This window comes from Anopheles bellator, chromosome 1, assembly GCF_943735745.2.
Source record: "Anopheles bellator chromosome 1, idAnoBellAS_SP24_06.2, whole genome shotgun sequence".
Lineage (NCBI taxonomy): Eukaryota > Metazoa > Arthropoda > Insecta > Diptera > Culicidae > Anopheles > Anopheles bellator.
In genome coordinates, this window is record NC_071285.1 from 39,609,029 (window position 1) to 39,625,223 (window position 16,195).

General features: G+C 47.9%; 6 protein-coding genes across 8 annotated transcripts; 2 read left to right on the top strand and 4 right to left on the bottom strand.

Moving 5' to 3' along the window:
• Positions 1–494: 494 nt before the first annotated feature.
• LOC131216083 (dehydrogenase/reductase SDR family protein 7-like) lies at positions 495–1,930 on the bottom strand. Its single transcript, XM_058210485.1, has 4 exons — positions 1,710–1,930; positions 1,488–1,631; positions 955–1,420; positions 495–886 (listed from the first exon to the last, which is right to left on the bottom strand). The coding sequence occupies exons 1-4, from the start codon at positions 1,857–1,859 to the stop codon at positions 693–695; spliced, it is 954 nt and encodes a 317-aa protein (XP_058066468.1). The 5' UTR covers positions 1,860–1,930; the 3' UTR covers positions 495–692.
• Positions 1,931–2,447: 517 nt separating this feature from the next.
• Positions 2,448–5,770, top strand: LOC131209415 (programmed cell death 6-interacting protein). Its single transcript, XM_058202485.1, has 4 exons — positions 2,448–2,922; positions 3,004–4,043; positions 4,268–5,318; positions 5,398–5,770. The coding sequence occupies exons 1-4, from the start codon at positions 2,595–2,597 to the stop codon at positions 5,529–5,531; spliced, it is 2,553 nt and encodes an 850-aa protein (XP_058058468.1). The 5' UTR covers positions 2,448–2,594; the 3' UTR covers positions 5,532–5,770.
• A 714-nt stretch (positions 5,771–6,484) lies between these two features.
• LOC131216517 (beta-alanine transporter) lies at positions 6,485–8,798 on the top strand. The gene is made up of 7 exons (XM_058211025.1): positions 6,485–6,597; positions 6,667–6,762; positions 6,999–7,209; positions 7,278–7,536; positions 7,620–8,237; positions 8,308–8,486; positions 8,546–8,798. The coding sequence occupies exons 1-7, from the start codon at positions 6,485–6,487 to the stop codon at positions 8,735–8,737; spliced, it is 1,668 nt and encodes a 555-aa protein (XP_058067008.1). The 3' UTR covers positions 8,738–8,798.
• Positions 8,799–8,922: 124 nt separating this feature from the next.
• Positions 8,923–10,179, bottom strand: LOC131216230 (synaptobrevin homolog YKT6). The gene has a single exon (XM_058210664.1). The coding sequence runs from the start codon at positions 9,928–9,930 to the stop codon at positions 9,328–9,330; it is 603 nt and encodes a 200-aa protein (XP_058066647.1). The 5' UTR covers positions 9,931–10,179; the 3' UTR covers positions 8,923–9,327.
• Positions 10,180–10,480: 301 nt separating this feature from the next.
• On the bottom strand, positions 10,481–14,229 carry LOC131205983 (protein lifeguard 1-like). 3 transcript variants are annotated; one of them, XM_058198315.1, is made up of 6 exons: positions 14,195–14,228; positions 13,789–13,829; positions 13,277–13,397; positions 12,358–12,710; positions 11,978–12,226; positions 10,481–11,904 (listed from the first exon to the last, which is right to left on the bottom strand). In XM_058198315.1, exons 3-6 carry the CDS (start codon positions 13,302–13,304, stop codon positions 11,545–11,547), a joined length of 990 nt encoding a protein of 329 aa, XP_058054298.1. In that variant the 5' UTR covers positions 13,305–13,397; positions 13,789–13,829; positions 14,195–14,228; the 3' UTR covers positions 10,481–11,544. The 3 variants fall into 3 exon arrangements, with proteins under 3 accessions (XP_058054298.1, XP_058054299.1, XP_058054300.1); XM_058198316.1 differs by lacking the exon at positions 13,277–13,397 and having other exon boundaries at positions 14,195–14,229; XM_058198317.1 differs by lacking the exons at positions 13,277–13,397; positions 14,195–14,228 and adding an exon at positions 13,997–14,017.
• A 144-nt stretch (positions 14,230–14,373) lies between these two features.
• On the bottom strand, positions 14,374–15,954 carry LOC131215223 (protein lifeguard 1-like). The gene is made up of 4 exons (XM_058209614.1): positions 15,817–15,954; positions 15,372–15,619; positions 15,050–15,298; positions 14,374–14,981 (listed from the first exon to the last, which is right to left on the bottom strand). The coding sequence occupies exons 1-4, from the start codon at positions 15,821–15,823 to the stop codon at positions 14,622–14,624; spliced, it is 864 nt and encodes a 287-aa protein (XP_058065597.1). The 5' UTR covers positions 15,824–15,954; the 3' UTR covers positions 14,374–14,621.
• Positions 15,955–16,195: the final 241 nt, after the last annotated feature.

A 16,195-nucleotide genomic window follows, 5' to 3' on the forward strand; every position in this document is an offset into this window, starting at 1 on the left:
TAAAGAAACCTCTGGTTTTCAGGGTGGGTCTGAGAGGAGAGTAGACCCAAATTATCGGTACATTACCGGTGCCTTTGCTGGTGTCTCAAGGAGCGTAAGGGTGATGTACCTGTTTGCCTATACCTGTCTAGTCAGTTTCAATAAGTTTCCAGTGAGGCCTTCGTCTGCGGGACTTTTCTTAGACCCATATTGCCATGCTTAATGGGACCTTCCAGGGTAGCCTTACTGGTCTTTCGACGGTTCCTCACTTTTGGGTAATCACTTGCTAGCTTATCTGGGGAATTATCCCTCCGGGCTGCTATCTTATCACCAGATATGTTGGACGAATACTGATGAAATAACAACGATTCGTTACTGGCCAATGCTGCATAATGATGAATGAGCGTATGTAGTATGTTATATCAGCTATCGATTGCTCTTGACCTCTGGCTGATTATTGTTTCTTTCGATTTGCAATTGTACTTCGCTGTGGGGCGCTTGTTATTGGAGGACTTTTAAATGACTATTTATTCGTCGACGACTAATAAGCGAGGACAACACCGTAACCAGCTGAGCTTATCGTAAATCGAACAACCCGCACTAAAGCATAAAAAGAAACAATAACCACAGTAATAGCACCTATAAAACAAATGACCCCTCGGAAGCGAATTGGAACAGAATTTTGTTTTTTTTGTATGTCTGTACGTCCACTTTTAAGCGGTCAATTTTTCGGCGCGCTTTCTCATCACCCAAAAGTAAACGGACGGTAGCAGATGTCGTAACCAGTACGCCGCTCTCGGTGCGATCGGGGCCATTACGACGTCTTTCTCGTCGCGTGTGATCGCTTTCACAATGTTCTTGGCCGTGCTTTCTGCCGTAGCCCCGGCTTCCGTTGCAGCGTCCATTTCTGAAAGAGAATGGTAACCGTTAGTCACCCAGATGCAGCCTCCGATGTTTGGTTTACTGGACACTTACTACCATACGGAGTTCCGGATCCCGTGAGGGCGTTCACCGACATGGCCGTTTTGATGTAACCGGGCGAAATGAGCGTCACTTTGATGTTATCCTTTGCCACTTCGGCCCGCAAGCTGTCGCAGAACGCTTGGAGGGCGTGCTTCGAAGCACAGTACGACGATCGGTGTGGAATCGCAAACTTTCCCTGCACACTCGAGATACTGACGATGCGCCCTTCCTTACGGGCCACCATCGACGGCAGGCAAGCCTTCGTCATAGCGACGGTACCGAAGTAGTTGACCAGCATGATCCGGATATCGACGTCGATAGCGGTTGAGAGGGCATCACCGCGCACACTGACCCCACCATTGTTGACCAGTACGTCGATTGCACCGTGAATCTCGAGCACCTCCTGCACCTTGCCGGCAATACTGTTTAGATCGGACAGATCGAGCGGTAGTATGATCGGAGGATGAGTTGGCACCGTCTGCAGGAAGAAAATACTGCTACGTGAGGAACTGTGCGTACGTGTCAAGACCTCCCTCGGCACATACCGTGTGAATTGCGAGCAAATCCTTCCGAACCCGTTCCAGTTCCTCTTTGCGGCGGGCTGCTAAAACCACCTTGCATCCGGCAAGGAAGAAACTGTGTGCCAATGCTTCTCCCAGCCCGGAGCTTGCGCCTGTTATGAGAACAACCTACACACGCGGAGACAAGGAGATCAAGAGGATAACTTTGCAGCTGCTTGGTCATATTCAAATATGATCCGTGTTTACCTTCCCGTTCAAGCTGCGAGTGTTCCGTTTCTCCCGGAGCATGGCGAGAATTCGAAAAAGCAAACAGGGTATCGCTATCGGCAGACAAAGCGTCGTTAGCACCCATCCGTACAGCGAACCACTGGACCGCTCCATGCTGGTGCTCTTCATGATACAAGGGACGACTGAAACACGCACGGAAAGCACTACCGTTATCTGGTACCCGGTGGTCGACCTGCCGATTACGGGACGGCGGATGTGTTTACCCTTGTGATGTTTACCTGTCAGAGTCGCACATCAGCTGGCCGTATTCTCCTTTTTGGGAATACGTTCAAACCAAGAGCGGAAAAGGCTGCGAAGTTGGGAAATAGGGAATTTCCCGGTACGCCTCGAAATTACCAGGCTTTGCCCTTAATCATGCGGTAACCACAATGTATTTACACACTTGCTACTCAGTTACCATCCGACGCCGTAGCCATAACAACCACCAAATCACCCGCCACGCAGCAGAAACGTCTAAGGAACCTAAATAAGTGAAAAACATGGAACGAAAATTAACCAAATTATTTAAACGCTCTGATTGAACTTATTCGGTAGTTTCAGAAGCTTTAAATTTCGACCGCCGCCTTCTTGTGACATGCATCTAGAAACCTTGGCAAACGGCTGGCATTGGTACCTGGAAAGCACTGGCTCGTTGTTTGTTGTCTGACGGAGCGTTCGTAGATGAATCATACTGCTGATTAGTAATAAACGGGAAAAGCTCGATCGTACGCGACTGAGCATCGCGAATAAAGTTCTGGTAGCACAGGACTAGTGGTGAAAATCGATAGATCGAACGGTGCAAAGAATCTCCCCAGAAGTTCCTGCGGTCTTTTTGTCCCCACTGTCTTTTAAACGCTCGCCGTGATGGAGCTTCTCTCCGTGCCGCTAAAGAAACCGTCGGAGGTGGACATTGCGAAGCCGCTGAAAACGCTTATCCAAAGCAACTATCGGAATTTGGAAGCGGACAAACTGAACGCCATCAATGAGGCGGTGTCGGAGCTGAACCAGCTGCGGAATTCGGCCATCTGGAAGGTGTTCGAGCGGCAGGAGGCCGGACTCGAGGTGAACTATCGTTATTACGATCAGTTGTGCGCACTCGAGTCGAAAATACCGGTGCAGGAGCTGCAGGTGCCATTCAAATGGAAAGACGCGTTCGACAAGGGCACGATCTTCGGTGGACGCATTAGTCTGAGTAAGTAGTCCGGGAGCGGATCGGGATCGTAAAAACGCAAAGTGACCCACCCCATCTCCCCTGGTTCCTCGCCGTCCACAGCACTAACTTCGATCGCGTACGAGCGTACTTGCGTACTGTTTAACATTGCCGCGCTGCAAAGCTGTGTGGCCAGTGGACAGGGTAGCGACAACGATGAAGGGCTGAAAATGGCAGCGAAGCTGTTCCAGCAAAGTGCGGGCATTTTTTCGTTCCTCAAAACCCTCGCATCGGCAACCATTCAGGGTGAACCCACACCGGACCTGTCGCAGGACAGTCTGACCGCACTCGGCAATCTGATGCTGGCACAGGCGCAGGAAATTTTCGTCATCAAAGCCATCAAAGACAACATGAAGGAGCTGGTGGTGGCGAAACTGTGCGCACAGTGCGAGGAACTGTTCTCGGAAACGCTCCGTTCGATGCAACGCGACAGTGTCCGGACGCTGTGGGAGAAGGACTGGATTCCGCATGTTGCCGGAAGACAGGCCGCCATGCACGCGCTGACCATGCTCTACCACAGCATGGTCTCGAAGGCAAACAAAGCGTTCGGAGAGGAGATTAGTCGGTTGCAGAAATCGGTGGAACTGTTCCGAACGGCACAGTCGCGAGCCTCGAAGCCGACGCTCTTCCAAGACTATGCCACGCGGGCCCAAAAAGCTCTGGCCGACGCGAAGAAAGATAACGATTTTATCTACAACGAAATAATTCCCGACATTAGCAACCTACCGGGACCGGGTAAGGCACCGCTCGCCAAGGTGCTGCCGATGCCGGCGCATCTGAGTAGCGACGGATTTACCGATATCTTCGGTGCCCTTGTTCCGGTCGCGGTGAACCAAGCGTTGGCCGCCTGCGATGGTCGCAAATCGGAGATGGTGAACGGAGAGATTATGCGGCTACGCGAGGCCACTACTGCCATGAACGGGCTGTTGTCCAGCTTGAATCTTCCGGCAATCATCGAAGTGACCGCTTCCGGTGCGAGTTTGCCACCGTCGTTGCAGGAAAAGGCGGCGGCGGTACGCGAAAAGGGTGGTATCGAGCACCTGAAGGGAGTAATCGATCGTTTGCCGGAGCTGTTTACGCGCAATAAGGAAATTCTCGACGAGGTACAGTAAACAAAGAAATGAATAACAAAAATGATTGTTTATTTTGTGTTTGGCATGCGCATACATTTTTATCATGTTGGCTATGAGTTCACATTCGCTTGGTTTATGCTTTGGGATTGGGATCTATTGGTGCGTTGCCCTCTGCAATTGTTCACATTACGCAGAAAAAAACGACATTAAAAAAGATGTTTGACGTGTTTCATTTCGACCTTTCCTGCATGTAGGCCTTCCGCATTCTGGATGAAGAGCGCGATTCGGACAACCAACTGAGGGCGCAGTTCAAGGATCGTTGGACGCGCACCCCTTCCGAGAAGCTGACCGCAACTTTTCGGGCCAACGGAGATAAGTATCGCACCATCATCAATAATGCCACGGCTGCGGACAAGGTGATACGTGAGAAGTTTGCCACTCACAGACATGGTCTCGAGTTGCTCTCGATGGCGGTCGATCAGTTGGCGAAAGAAATACCGTCACCGACCGGAGGCAATGCGGCCCAAGCGTCCAACTCATCGGCCGCCCAAAAGCTCCGCATCCTCATGGAGGCGGTCGAGACGCTTAAAGCCGAACGGGAGGTTATCGAGTCGGAGCTGAAAACGTTGACGATCGATCTGAAGGATCGTTTTCTGGGTGCGCTTGCGAAGGAGGGTGTCATCAACGAGCCGGCGATCTCGCTGTCCGAAATTGGTAAAGTGATCGGACCGCTACAGGAGCAGGTCGGAGAAAATCTGGCGCGCCAGCAAACCCTGGCCAGCGACATTCAGTTGGCGCATGAAAAGTTCACCGCCGAATCAGGCGTTTCGACGGATCAACGCGATCGTACACTGTCGGAACTGGCTGCCGCCTATGACGTTTTCACCGAGCTGCACGGCTATCTACAGGAAGGGGAGACCTTCTACAATGGGCTAACCGAGATATTGCTCGTGTTTCAAAGCAAAATCAGCGATTTCTGTTTCGCACGCAAAACGGAGAAGGAAGAACTGATGAAGGATTTGACCCACGAATCGAGCCGTCAGGCACCGGTTGCCGTTACCCCCGTTATTCCAACGCACCACACATCCACTTCTGCGAGCGCCGAACCGGCTGCTTCGACTGCCAGTGCCCCTATGGGGGCAGCAGCACCGCCCGCAGCAGCGGCCGCTCCGTATCCGCAACAAATCGCAGCCATGCCGATGCCAAACGTCTACGGAGGCACAATGGGCCCCGGATTCACCGGTTACGTCCCACCACCGATGCCGCAGGGTTTTAACCCCTACGGAACGCTTCCCTACCCGAACAGTCAGTAGCAGTGCCGAGTCTTGCAAAACAAAAAGATACAAAACATTGCGCTTAAACTTTCTGTTTTATTTTTCCGTAGGCTACACTGGATTTCCTCCGGGTGGAATGATGCCACCGGCGTACTATGGTACCTACCCGGGAGCGTACGGCGGTGCTGCCCAACATCAACAACCGGGCGCACCGAACCCTAACAATCCCGGTATGGGATGGTAATCGGATGGGGCGGTTTCGTTGCTGCTGATGTTCTAAATGACCAGCGTACTGTGTAAAATGGCATACCACAAACCGAACGCAACCGAAAATGCACTGCGGTTCCTTCCTGTTCACGAATCCGTTGAAACTACACAAAAAGTAATGTATGCTTTCAGTTGCAGGACGCTATGTTGGGTATATATCTGAAGTGTATTATGAAGTTTTTTCGTATTTTTTCCTTCTCGTGACTGTTTCTTGTTTCCCTGAAATATATCATATTTTTTAACATTATTGTTTGGTATTATTCATTGTCATCTGGATCGGGGCTGTCTTAAGCCGCAGAACGACTGGTGATCGATGTACAAGCAACGATTGATTGATGCCAACGACACATGGCCTTTCGAAGCGGCCATCTTCCTCCCTATTCGTTCCCTCGTATACTCAATCATTGGCTAAATTAAAATGGAACTCATTAATGGATATAAAAGGTAGAGGACCAAAAAATATGGACACATTGACGACAAATGAAAGATACCAAATTTTAGTTCGTTTGAGTCTATCGCAGCTTAACTTTGATTTATATAAAACACTCTATTTGACGATACTATGCACGACTTTTTAAAGTAAATCACTCTACTGCATCACATCAGTTCCAGTGGAGCCTGTCCTTAGACGATGCTGTACGCACAACGATCCGTACCGGAATGAATGGGAGCATTTATGTTGCGCTACTAATCCGGGTTTTAGGTTACTCGAATTAGCTCATCATCCGCCGGCGGTTGGATTGATTAGCATAGATTAGTCCAGATTTAAATAGTGATAACGTATAAGGCCACTCAATTGGTTCCGTTGGAATGGAAAAAAACGGAAAATATATGCGGCCTGTGGTCGGTCTGGATGGTATCGGTTGGCAAGCTGACTGGCAGTGCCGTCGTGGTACCGCTGGACTCCGTACCGATCGAACCTAACGGATTATGGATTTCGATTCCATTCTGGAACTGTGCGACGGTTTCGGTGCATATCAGAAGATTATCATCGGTGTGCTTTTGTTTCCGGCCACGTTTCCCTGTGCTTTCCACGCTTACAGGTCGGGTGAACGGAGTCGTTTTGAGTTTACGACTCAGTGGTTTAATTTTTTCTATTTGTGTACACACAGTCAGTTGTTCTTGGCCGCCAAACCTAACCACTGGTGCAGGGTGCCGGAACTGGAAGAGTTAGCGAGTAATATTACGGAGCTGACAAAAAACGTAAGGTATGAATCTGTGCCATTATGCCCAGTGTTAGCGGTAACGGCTTAGCCAAATGATTTTAGGACGTATGAAAAAAAAACTATCTTAAAAGCCCCATTGCGTCGGTAGACATTAAAGGCAGTCCGTTAAATTAATCAATCAATGCTAACCGCACTTTTGGAGGAAGCTTTCGAGCGACATCAATTTTCTCATTAAGATCATAATAATAATCTGTTCCCGGTTTTTTCCCTGGCGGAAGCATACCGTACCACCGGTCGGGCCAGGGTATTATCGAATACGCGAAATGTTTCATGTACGCTCGCAACTATACCGAAACGGTCCGCTTCTTTGCGGGTGACGGTCAGAACACCACTTTCGGTAACAACGAAGGAGCTTCAAACGAACTGATCCCGTGCCAGCACGGTTGGAACTATGATCAAACCATCTTCAAGTCAACGGTAGTAACGGAGGTGAGCGCAAATATGAGCGTTTCAGTCGCAAGTAGTACAATTAATGATAATTCGATTCAAAACATCAGTGGAACCTAGTGTGTGATCGAGACTTTGATACCACGATGGCGCTGATGGTGTTTGGAGTGGCGGGACTGGTCGGTAATCTTGGATTCGGTTACATGCAGGACTACTGGGGCCGCAAGCTTTCGTTCTACATCTGTCTGCTGGTGCAGATAACGGCCGGTGCCCTCGGATCCGTGGTGTGGAGCTTCCCCTCTTGGCTCGTGTCGCGCGTGGTCGTCGGCCTCACCGTACCGGCCATCCTGTCCAGTCCGTACATGTTGGGTGCGTTGAAATCGTTAACATTCCAAAGTTCAATCATTCGGAAGGCTAAACTACACCCTCCATCCTTCCTCTCGCCATTCCAGCAATTGAACTTGTCGAACCGAAGCGCCGTAACTTTTGTACGATCATCTCGAACATTGCGTACTCGGTGGGCCTCGTGCTGCTGTCGGTGATCGTATACTACGAACGTGAATGGCGCTCGCTATCGATTGCCGTATCCTTGCCCCTGTTGGTGCTGTTTGGCTTCTACTTCCTCATTCCGGAGTCGCCCCGCTGGCTGGCGGCGAGACGACAGTACCGGAAAGCGCAGCAATTACTGCTCAAAATGGCGCGAGTTAACGGTAGGACGGTTGATCGACAGTTGCTCGATGATCGGCTGAAGGCCCTCTCGGTGGAACATTGCGGGGACGAAGCACCGGAAATCGGCCTGCGGCATCTTTTCGCCAAACCCCAGATGCGACGCAAAACCACGTTCGTGGCGTTCATTTGGCTCACGAACACGAGTGTCTACGTGGGGCTAAGCTACTACGCGCCGGCCCTCGGTGGGGACGAGATATTCAACTTCTTTCTCGCCGGTCTGGTCGAGCTGCCGACGTACATTGTACTGTGGCCGAGCCTGAACCTATTTGGGCGCCGTGGAGTGCTCTTCACGACGATGGTGATCGGTGGAATCGCTTGTGCCCTCACGATCATCCCGCAAGGTTTGTGTGATCGCACCGCGCTTGCTCTTGATAGACCGTTCCAAACCGTATCCTCTTTTCCCCTGCGTAGGACGAAACACGACACTTCTGCTGTACTGCATCGGCAAGATGGGAGTATCGTCCGCGTTCGTTGTCGTACCACTGACTGCGTCGGAACTGTACCCGACGGTAATTCGCGGACTTGGCATGAGCTTTTGCTCGGTTGTCGGCATGCTTGGCCCGATCGTAATTCCCTTGATGAACTATACGGTAAGTGGTGGAAGTTAGCTCTCGTGGCACACCGTATTGCACCTCATCACCGTTCACAGGGTAAGGAAAACGTGGCCATACCGCTGGTTATCATGGGACTCGCATTGACGGCTGGCGGCATCGCCAGCTTGTTTCTACCGGAAACGAAAAACATGCCACTACCGCAGACACTAGCCGACGGTGAGAAAATTACACTGACCAATCCGTTCTACGGGCCGTTCCATCGACGAAAACGCCCAGCTGGCCAGTGAAGAGTGCTCGGGCAGATTGTAAGCACCGTCGTGCGATCCTCAACATCGAGCGTATTTTCGTTGAATACCTAATTAATAGTTTCATAAATTAAATTGTAATAAAAGAATACAAAATTGCCAACAACACTTTCGAATATTTGCTACAAAGAGACACGATACTATTTAGATGCAGTGGAACCAGGGCCTGTAGCACAATGTTGTTTTGCAGTTTTATTGATTCTCACATAATCGGTAGGATTACCACATATTTTTTACATATCTTATTCCATTATTATTGTTATAATTATTATGTTAGAACGGGCAGAGCATTATTAGCAGCAACTTAAAGTTTTGCACTCACATGTTGGATGAACTGTCTTTCGCGCAGAAACCGATGTATTGGAGCAGCTTAGGCGGACGAGCCCCCTACAGGTGGACCGCAAACGTATATTTTGTGTTTGTTGCTTGGTGTCGTGAAATCCTTTAGGCGCGTGGTACTGAGCATACCTTCGACGTTGCACAATATACGTCCAACTTCATGGCGAAGCATTCATTCGATCCGAGTTGAAGGTGGGTTTCACATGGAGCGAGCAACTGTTGCCAGCACTTTCTTATGCAAAACTACAGCAAGAATTGGTCTTTTTCGCCGTCTTGTAGAATGCTTTGCTCTGTATTGAAAGTGATTCGGATTTATCCACCAAGTCGTCTAGCTTCTCACCGCGATCCAGTACCGCCTCGATCGTGTTGCGCAAAATGATCTTCGTTTCGTCCAAATCCTCTTGCATCTTGGTTAGTGCGTCCGCTTCGCGTGGGTCCTGATATTTGGCTAGTGTTGCCGGCAGCGTACCGAAGCTGATGGCCGACTCGTTCGGGGCGACGGCCCACTGATCGGAGCCAACCTTGGCCGAAAACTCATCCAGCACCTTCGTCAGCAACGTGTGAGCGACACGCTGCGGATACTCGTGGTCAGCTATGAGCACTGCTCCGAGATTGTCGGCTCGCACGTAAACGTGACACATGTAAACATCCTGCTTCACCGACTGCCTAGTGGCCGCTTGCGTTCGTTCTACGAGCGTTTTGCTGGCGAAAGTACAAAACTCTTGCACTGAGCCACGCTGGAAAAAGGAAACACTCTGCAGGTCGAACGCTGACTTCAGTAGTCGGGCTTCGGAAGGCGCCTTATAGAAAACACACAGTGCGTAGAGCTTCACCATCTTCTCGGCGTGTTAGGCAATATTTCTTTGGAATGTAGCGACTGAACTGGATGACGATTCCAAACCACGTCACAAAACGCTCGTAAGTTCGCACAATCTTTATCGGCAACTTTCTCAAGAGTGTCCTCGTCCTTTCTCTTCGTCCCTGTCGACCGGACAAAGGCAATCTTTATTGTCGTCGTGTCTAGACGTAGTGACTTTCGTGGGTGGTATTTTGGTTGGTTTCTTTTACTAACATACGACAAACAATTTTCCACCCCCAACGGCAAACACTTTGTTATGTTCTGACTTTTTTGACAGGTTTGTCATCGCGAGCCCTGACAGCTGATGGCCGCCCAGCGAACGGCGGCTATTCAGTCGCCGCCCAGAGAAGCGTCCGTTAAAACAATTAAAAATTAACACAAACATCTACTATTCATCAATCAGGTATTTAGCTATTTAGCTGATTGATGAATAGATGATTTTTGTGTTAAATTTCAACTGTTTGTGTTGATTTTAAGGAAGCTTATTTAAGGTTCCTTCGAGGCGTCTCCATTCGTGTAAAGGGATTTCTTTATTTTTCGGCATTACAATAGAACAATTTATCATTGTTTCTTCAACTGCTTTTGTAATTCGTGCTTTACTCTGAATCACACATTTTGTTGGCGCTTTATATGGGGCTTTGATAAATATTAAAATATTATATACATCATCCGGTAGCTTTGCGGACAGTGGAACAAGAAGAAAAAATGTAGCAAACACTCACATAGATTAGTCTCTCCGCCTATCACACATCGTGCATTTTGCGCACCATAGTCACACTGTAATTGCTACATTTACATGCCCTGATATCGGCTTGATGACCAGCTTAGCTTAGCTTATCAGCAAGAGCAACTTGTAGGGGGTTTATATTTAAGCATTTTACTTCTTTTTGCCATTTACATCGTGCGTTGTCGCATTCGTTGTGAACTAATTTCTCACAAACTATTATTGTTCATTGTGGACCAATACAAAGCACGCCGTTCTCAGCCGTTTGGGATATTAATTTGTTAATAAGACTGTAATTCAAACACCAGGGCTTGCGTACACAACGTCGGTAATTAATAACAAATAACAAGTAGAGTAGGTAGCCTCGGTGTGCCATTGCTTCTTTGGAACGGGTGGTTAGATGGAACATTTCAATATTACATGAGGCTAACGCACAATATTTCAGGCGCATTCGCTTTGGCCAAGCGTACTCTGGTCAGCAGCTGACATCGGTAACACAAAAATCGATAACGAGAACAAAGTTTGCCTTTGCAGGCCACACTCAGTTCATCATTAAATCTTTCATGGCTGATTATTTTCATTCTGAATTGGCCGCTGTCACTCGAACAGCGCTTCTTCAGCTAATAGTATTAATCGGAATTAAATTATTACACCTACACTACGCACTGCGATGTTTGGTTAAGCGCAAGCCGCAAAAGCGTCGCGCGTTTGATCAAATTATTAAATAGCTCACACACGCGGTCCTTGTTTTGTCTGCTTCTTTTGGTCATCTATTTGGAATGGAATATTGAGATGATTTTGCAGGTGCAAAATACGACAGAGCAATAGATAAGATCAAAACGAACATGAGGCACGGCTGGACAATGCTTAATCGCGTGTCGCACCGATAATCGTGAGGATGTAGAGGAAAATGTTGACAATGTCGATGTACAGATTCAGTGCCGCAAAAATGTACTCTTCCGGACTGATCGAGTACTTATGTTCACCGCCCATCATTAGCTGCGTATCGTAGACGAGATAGATCGAGAACAGAAGGGCACCGGCTGATGCGTACACGAGCGAGATCGTTTTACCCGGGATAAATATGGCAATCAACCCGAACAGCATCAGGATCAGGACTGCCACGAACAGGATGCCACCCATTACGGTGAAGTCCCACTTGGTTTGGAACGCAAACAGTGTCAAGCCGAGACAGACGGCAGCCGTTATTCCTACTGCCATTATTACCTGCAGACCGGAAACGATAAACAGAACTATTGATAAATCAATTCCTGCGGTGGGAATCCTCAATCCGGCCTACCTCATTGGACTTGAAATTGGCAGCGGTTACAGCGAGCATGAATCCTTGGGACGCCGTGTAAAGTATCAGGAGTATGAAGTTCATCGGCGCTTTTCGGCGTACTTCTCCGCAGCAGGCCAATGTAATCAGGGCCACGATCATCACACCCAATGCAATCCAAAACATTTCTGGGTGACTCTTTACCCATAGCTGAGTCGGCTGATGGAACAGGAACAGCGAAATCAAGCCAGCGGTGAGCAGCAGTTGCAACTGTTCGGACGAATTGAGAGAAGAAAGGACACGTTAGCCAGTTAACATTCGTTTCGAAACAAAACAAGTAAACATCGTTAGTTAAAGCATAAAATTAGTGTTCCAACTGATTTTAATTCCATCAAACATACCGTCAGAATGGAGTAAACCTTGCGGATGAAGCCACGCCGGATGGACTGGTCGTTGAAGTCGAACCCCTTGACGCTTTCGGCGTCGTACGCCGAACCGTATCCGGTCGGCATTGTTGGTGGCTGGACGAAACCCGGCTGCGGTGGATAGCCCTGTTGCGGGGGGTAGGCCGGATTGAAACCGGGTCCTTGAGGGGGGTAGCCTCCCTGAGGTGGATATCCGGATTGTGGTGGGTAGCCTCCCTGTGGCGGATAGCCGGGTTGCTGTGGCGGATAACCGGGTTGCTGCGGGGGATAGTTCGGATTGAATCCGGGCTGTTGCGGGTATTGATTACCGTAGTACGGTTGATTCGGATCTACAAAACACGAACAGCAAGGCATATTAAAATCGAACGATTTGATATAAGTTATAGAATTAGTGAACGCTAAACCGTGACGATCACGGCACCATCTGTTTGAAAACACTACGATGAAACACCAACTTCATGCAATTGGAACCTATTTACGATACTCAATTGTTGTAAGGGGTTCGCTTTTCTCCGAAAAACTGAGACCCTTTCACGTCTTGAAAACCCATAAAAGATCTTACAAAATACTGATTAGTGCGGACAATGTCACAATACAAGTTAAATTATTGGTTTATTCCAATGTTGCAGAAAAAATAAATGGACTGTTTTTTGATATTAGGAGTTACCTATAATAAAGAAATGGTGTTAGAAATTAATCAGGCGATCGTTAAGTGCTTTGCATTGAAATATTCTGTTTCTAACGATCGAACACTCTGCTTGAATATTGTACGTATTGTAAGACTTGGTTGTTAGTTGTTAATTTGTGTGGTAGTATTGTTGAATAGCTTGTCAATGTTACATACTTAATGCATGACTCATGCAAATAAGTTTTTATACTAAGAGAAAAGAAAAACCTTGATAATATCCTCCTTGGTAAGCCATTTTAATATGCTATGTGCGGAAGTATCGACGAAAGTGAGAAAGAAACGTGCGGTCGCACCGTGGCGCTAGATGGTGGAGTGACTCAACAACAACCTGATAACAAGAGAGAAAAGATAAAACAAGAATGAACATTTTTGGCTTCTTCGGTCAGTCAATTGAGCTTGCGGTGGTTCGAAGTTCTACCGCATATCCACGAACAAACGAACTGACCAGCCGCGAACAAAATAAGACATAAAGTCGTTTCGCGACGGAAGGGTGCAGCAATTAGAGGAGCAAAAAATACACACGCGCAGTAGCCCGGCTTAACGTAAGGTGATCGAAAATTCTAGACTGCTGTAACGTATCTAGAACGTTAAACACGTTTCACTTCAGCAATTGCGTTTTGTGAAACCAACTTCAAGGCAAACCGCAACCAAATTCACACGCAGTGTATAAACGGAAGTAGGTGAATTTATCACTCGTACTGGACGGTGAAGCTACTCACCTTGCATTATCTTGGATTTGGGCGATGTACACAGATAATCGCTGTAACGATGAAAAGAGAACACTCTTTAAACATCTGCTCTCTTCTAACCTTGGGAAAAAATGTGGTAAAATTCGTGCCCACGTCGTTTCTGATGCAACCAACTCTAGCGCGAAAATGAAAACAATTCATCAAGCGGTATTTAAATAGAGAAAAAAACAAACGAAACCTTGCATCGATTAACCATATAAGTATGACTCATCCCACCTGCCTCAAGCGCTAGCGCTAGCGCTCAACCCACTGAGAAGCTCTCCGTGTGTGACGTAGTATTGATAACGAAATTCTTCACTGCTTATTGTAACGAAAAAGGCGGCAGTGTCGAAGAACTCCAAAACCCTTATCAAACTGGTGCAATTCTTCCGCTTACCTTTTTTCAAAACACAAGCACTTACGGAGAATCGCGACGACTGAACTGAAGGATTTGAAGTGTTTTTTGCAGCTGCCTGTCAAACCGCACAAGGTTGCTAGAAGCTGACGCAGGGTTGCAAACATTTCTCAATCCACACATCTCCGTTATCGACTTTGAAAAACAAAAGTATCATGGTAAGACAGTTTATTCGTTTGTTTCTGACATTGAACATTTAGTTTTCCGTTTAGTTATTTAAGGTATATGTATACTTTTCATTCCATGAAACCCATTATCGATCAGCTTGATAACAGTAATCAACAAAACAGATGTACGAGTCACGTAAAAACTTAGGTCTCAGTTGTACCCACGCGCGTAAAATTATAAGGGAGCGCGTAAAGTGGTTACTGGGCGGTATAAATGAATCCTGCAGAAACCAGCTTGTCCATTAGTTCCTTGACGCACCAATAATGGAGAGGATGTGCAGGAAAATGTTGATCACGTCGAGGTACAGATTGAGCGCGGCAAAAACGTACTCTTCCGGGCTGATCGAATACTTGTGATCGCCACCGAGCATAATCTGCGTATCGTAGACGAGGTAAATCGAGAACAGGAGGGCACCGGCTGATGCGTAAACGATCGTGATGGTTTTACCGGGGAAAAACATGGCAATGATGCCGAACAGCATCAGGATCAGGACCGCCACGAACAGAATACCGCCCATCATTGTGAAGTCCCACTTGGTTTGGAACGCAAACAAAGTTAACCCGAGACAGACGGCTGCCGTGATTCCGAAGGCCAGCATTACCTAGGTGTAGCAAACAAAAACAAACAGTAAGAAACAAAGGCAACCTCATTTGCCCACCGATTTGTTACCTCCGACGAATTGTAGTTAGCAGTAATCACGCACACGAGAAACGATTCAGCGAAGGTAAAGAGGCCCAGAAATGCAAAGTTCATCGGGGCTTTGCGCCGAAGATCGCCGCAGCAAGCGATGGCAATGAGTGCGCCAATCATAACCACAAACGCGATCCAGTACATACCGGGATGCTGTTGCACCCACAGTCGCGTGGGTTTGTGGTTCAGCACCCATGCCACAAACACGAACGTGATCGAAAGTTGGACCTGCGGTGGACACGACAGAAGAACGGTACTAATCAAATAAAGGTGGTGGCACTTTTGTTTCGCCGCTACTCACCGTCAAAATGGAATACACTTTCCGAATGAATCCCCGGCGAATCGACTGGTCGTTGAAATCGAACCCCTTCGCCGTTCCCGACTCGGGATCATATGGCGAGTATCCGGCCGGCTCTGCTGGCGGGGGCACAAATGCACTCGGGTGGAAGCCCGGTTGCATTCCCGGCTGTGGTGCAAATCCCACATTATAGCCACCAGCCGGTTGTTGTTGCTGGTACGGTGCGCCCCCAAAAAACTGCTGCTGGTCACCTGCAGAAGCAAATTAACGACGTAAACACAGTGCGGTTGCCGCGGACACGAACAAGTTGCGGGGGTAATTCCCACAAAACTGCGATCTTATGGGGAATGCATTAACGTTGCCACTTCAGGTCCAAGTGAAAACCATTGGAATTATGGGTTTGCACGATGCGCAGCAAACAACAATGACCTGCGTTTGGAGCACTTACTTTGCATGATGCGGTGGCCGGAAAGGTTTTCGAGAAGGATCAAGCCCAAATTAACCTAATGACTAATTTTGCAAACTTTACGCGTAGCAGATGTACAAACACCAGAAAACGCAATACCAAGCTCGCGCTTGTAATCGGATCGGAGAAGCTGCTGTCATTCTGGGAATCCCAGCAACTTGCTATAAAAAGGTGCGACAGAAGTAAGCATCACGGTTGCTAGAGATGTAGTATTTTTAAATTTTTCAGCGAACGAAAACAATAGGACCAGCCTGAACGAAACTAATGTATGTATCGTGAAGTGTGCCAAAAACACATAAAGTGTGTCAAAATACTGACTAATGGGTTTTGGAAATTGTTTCTCCATTGAGTTATGTGATTA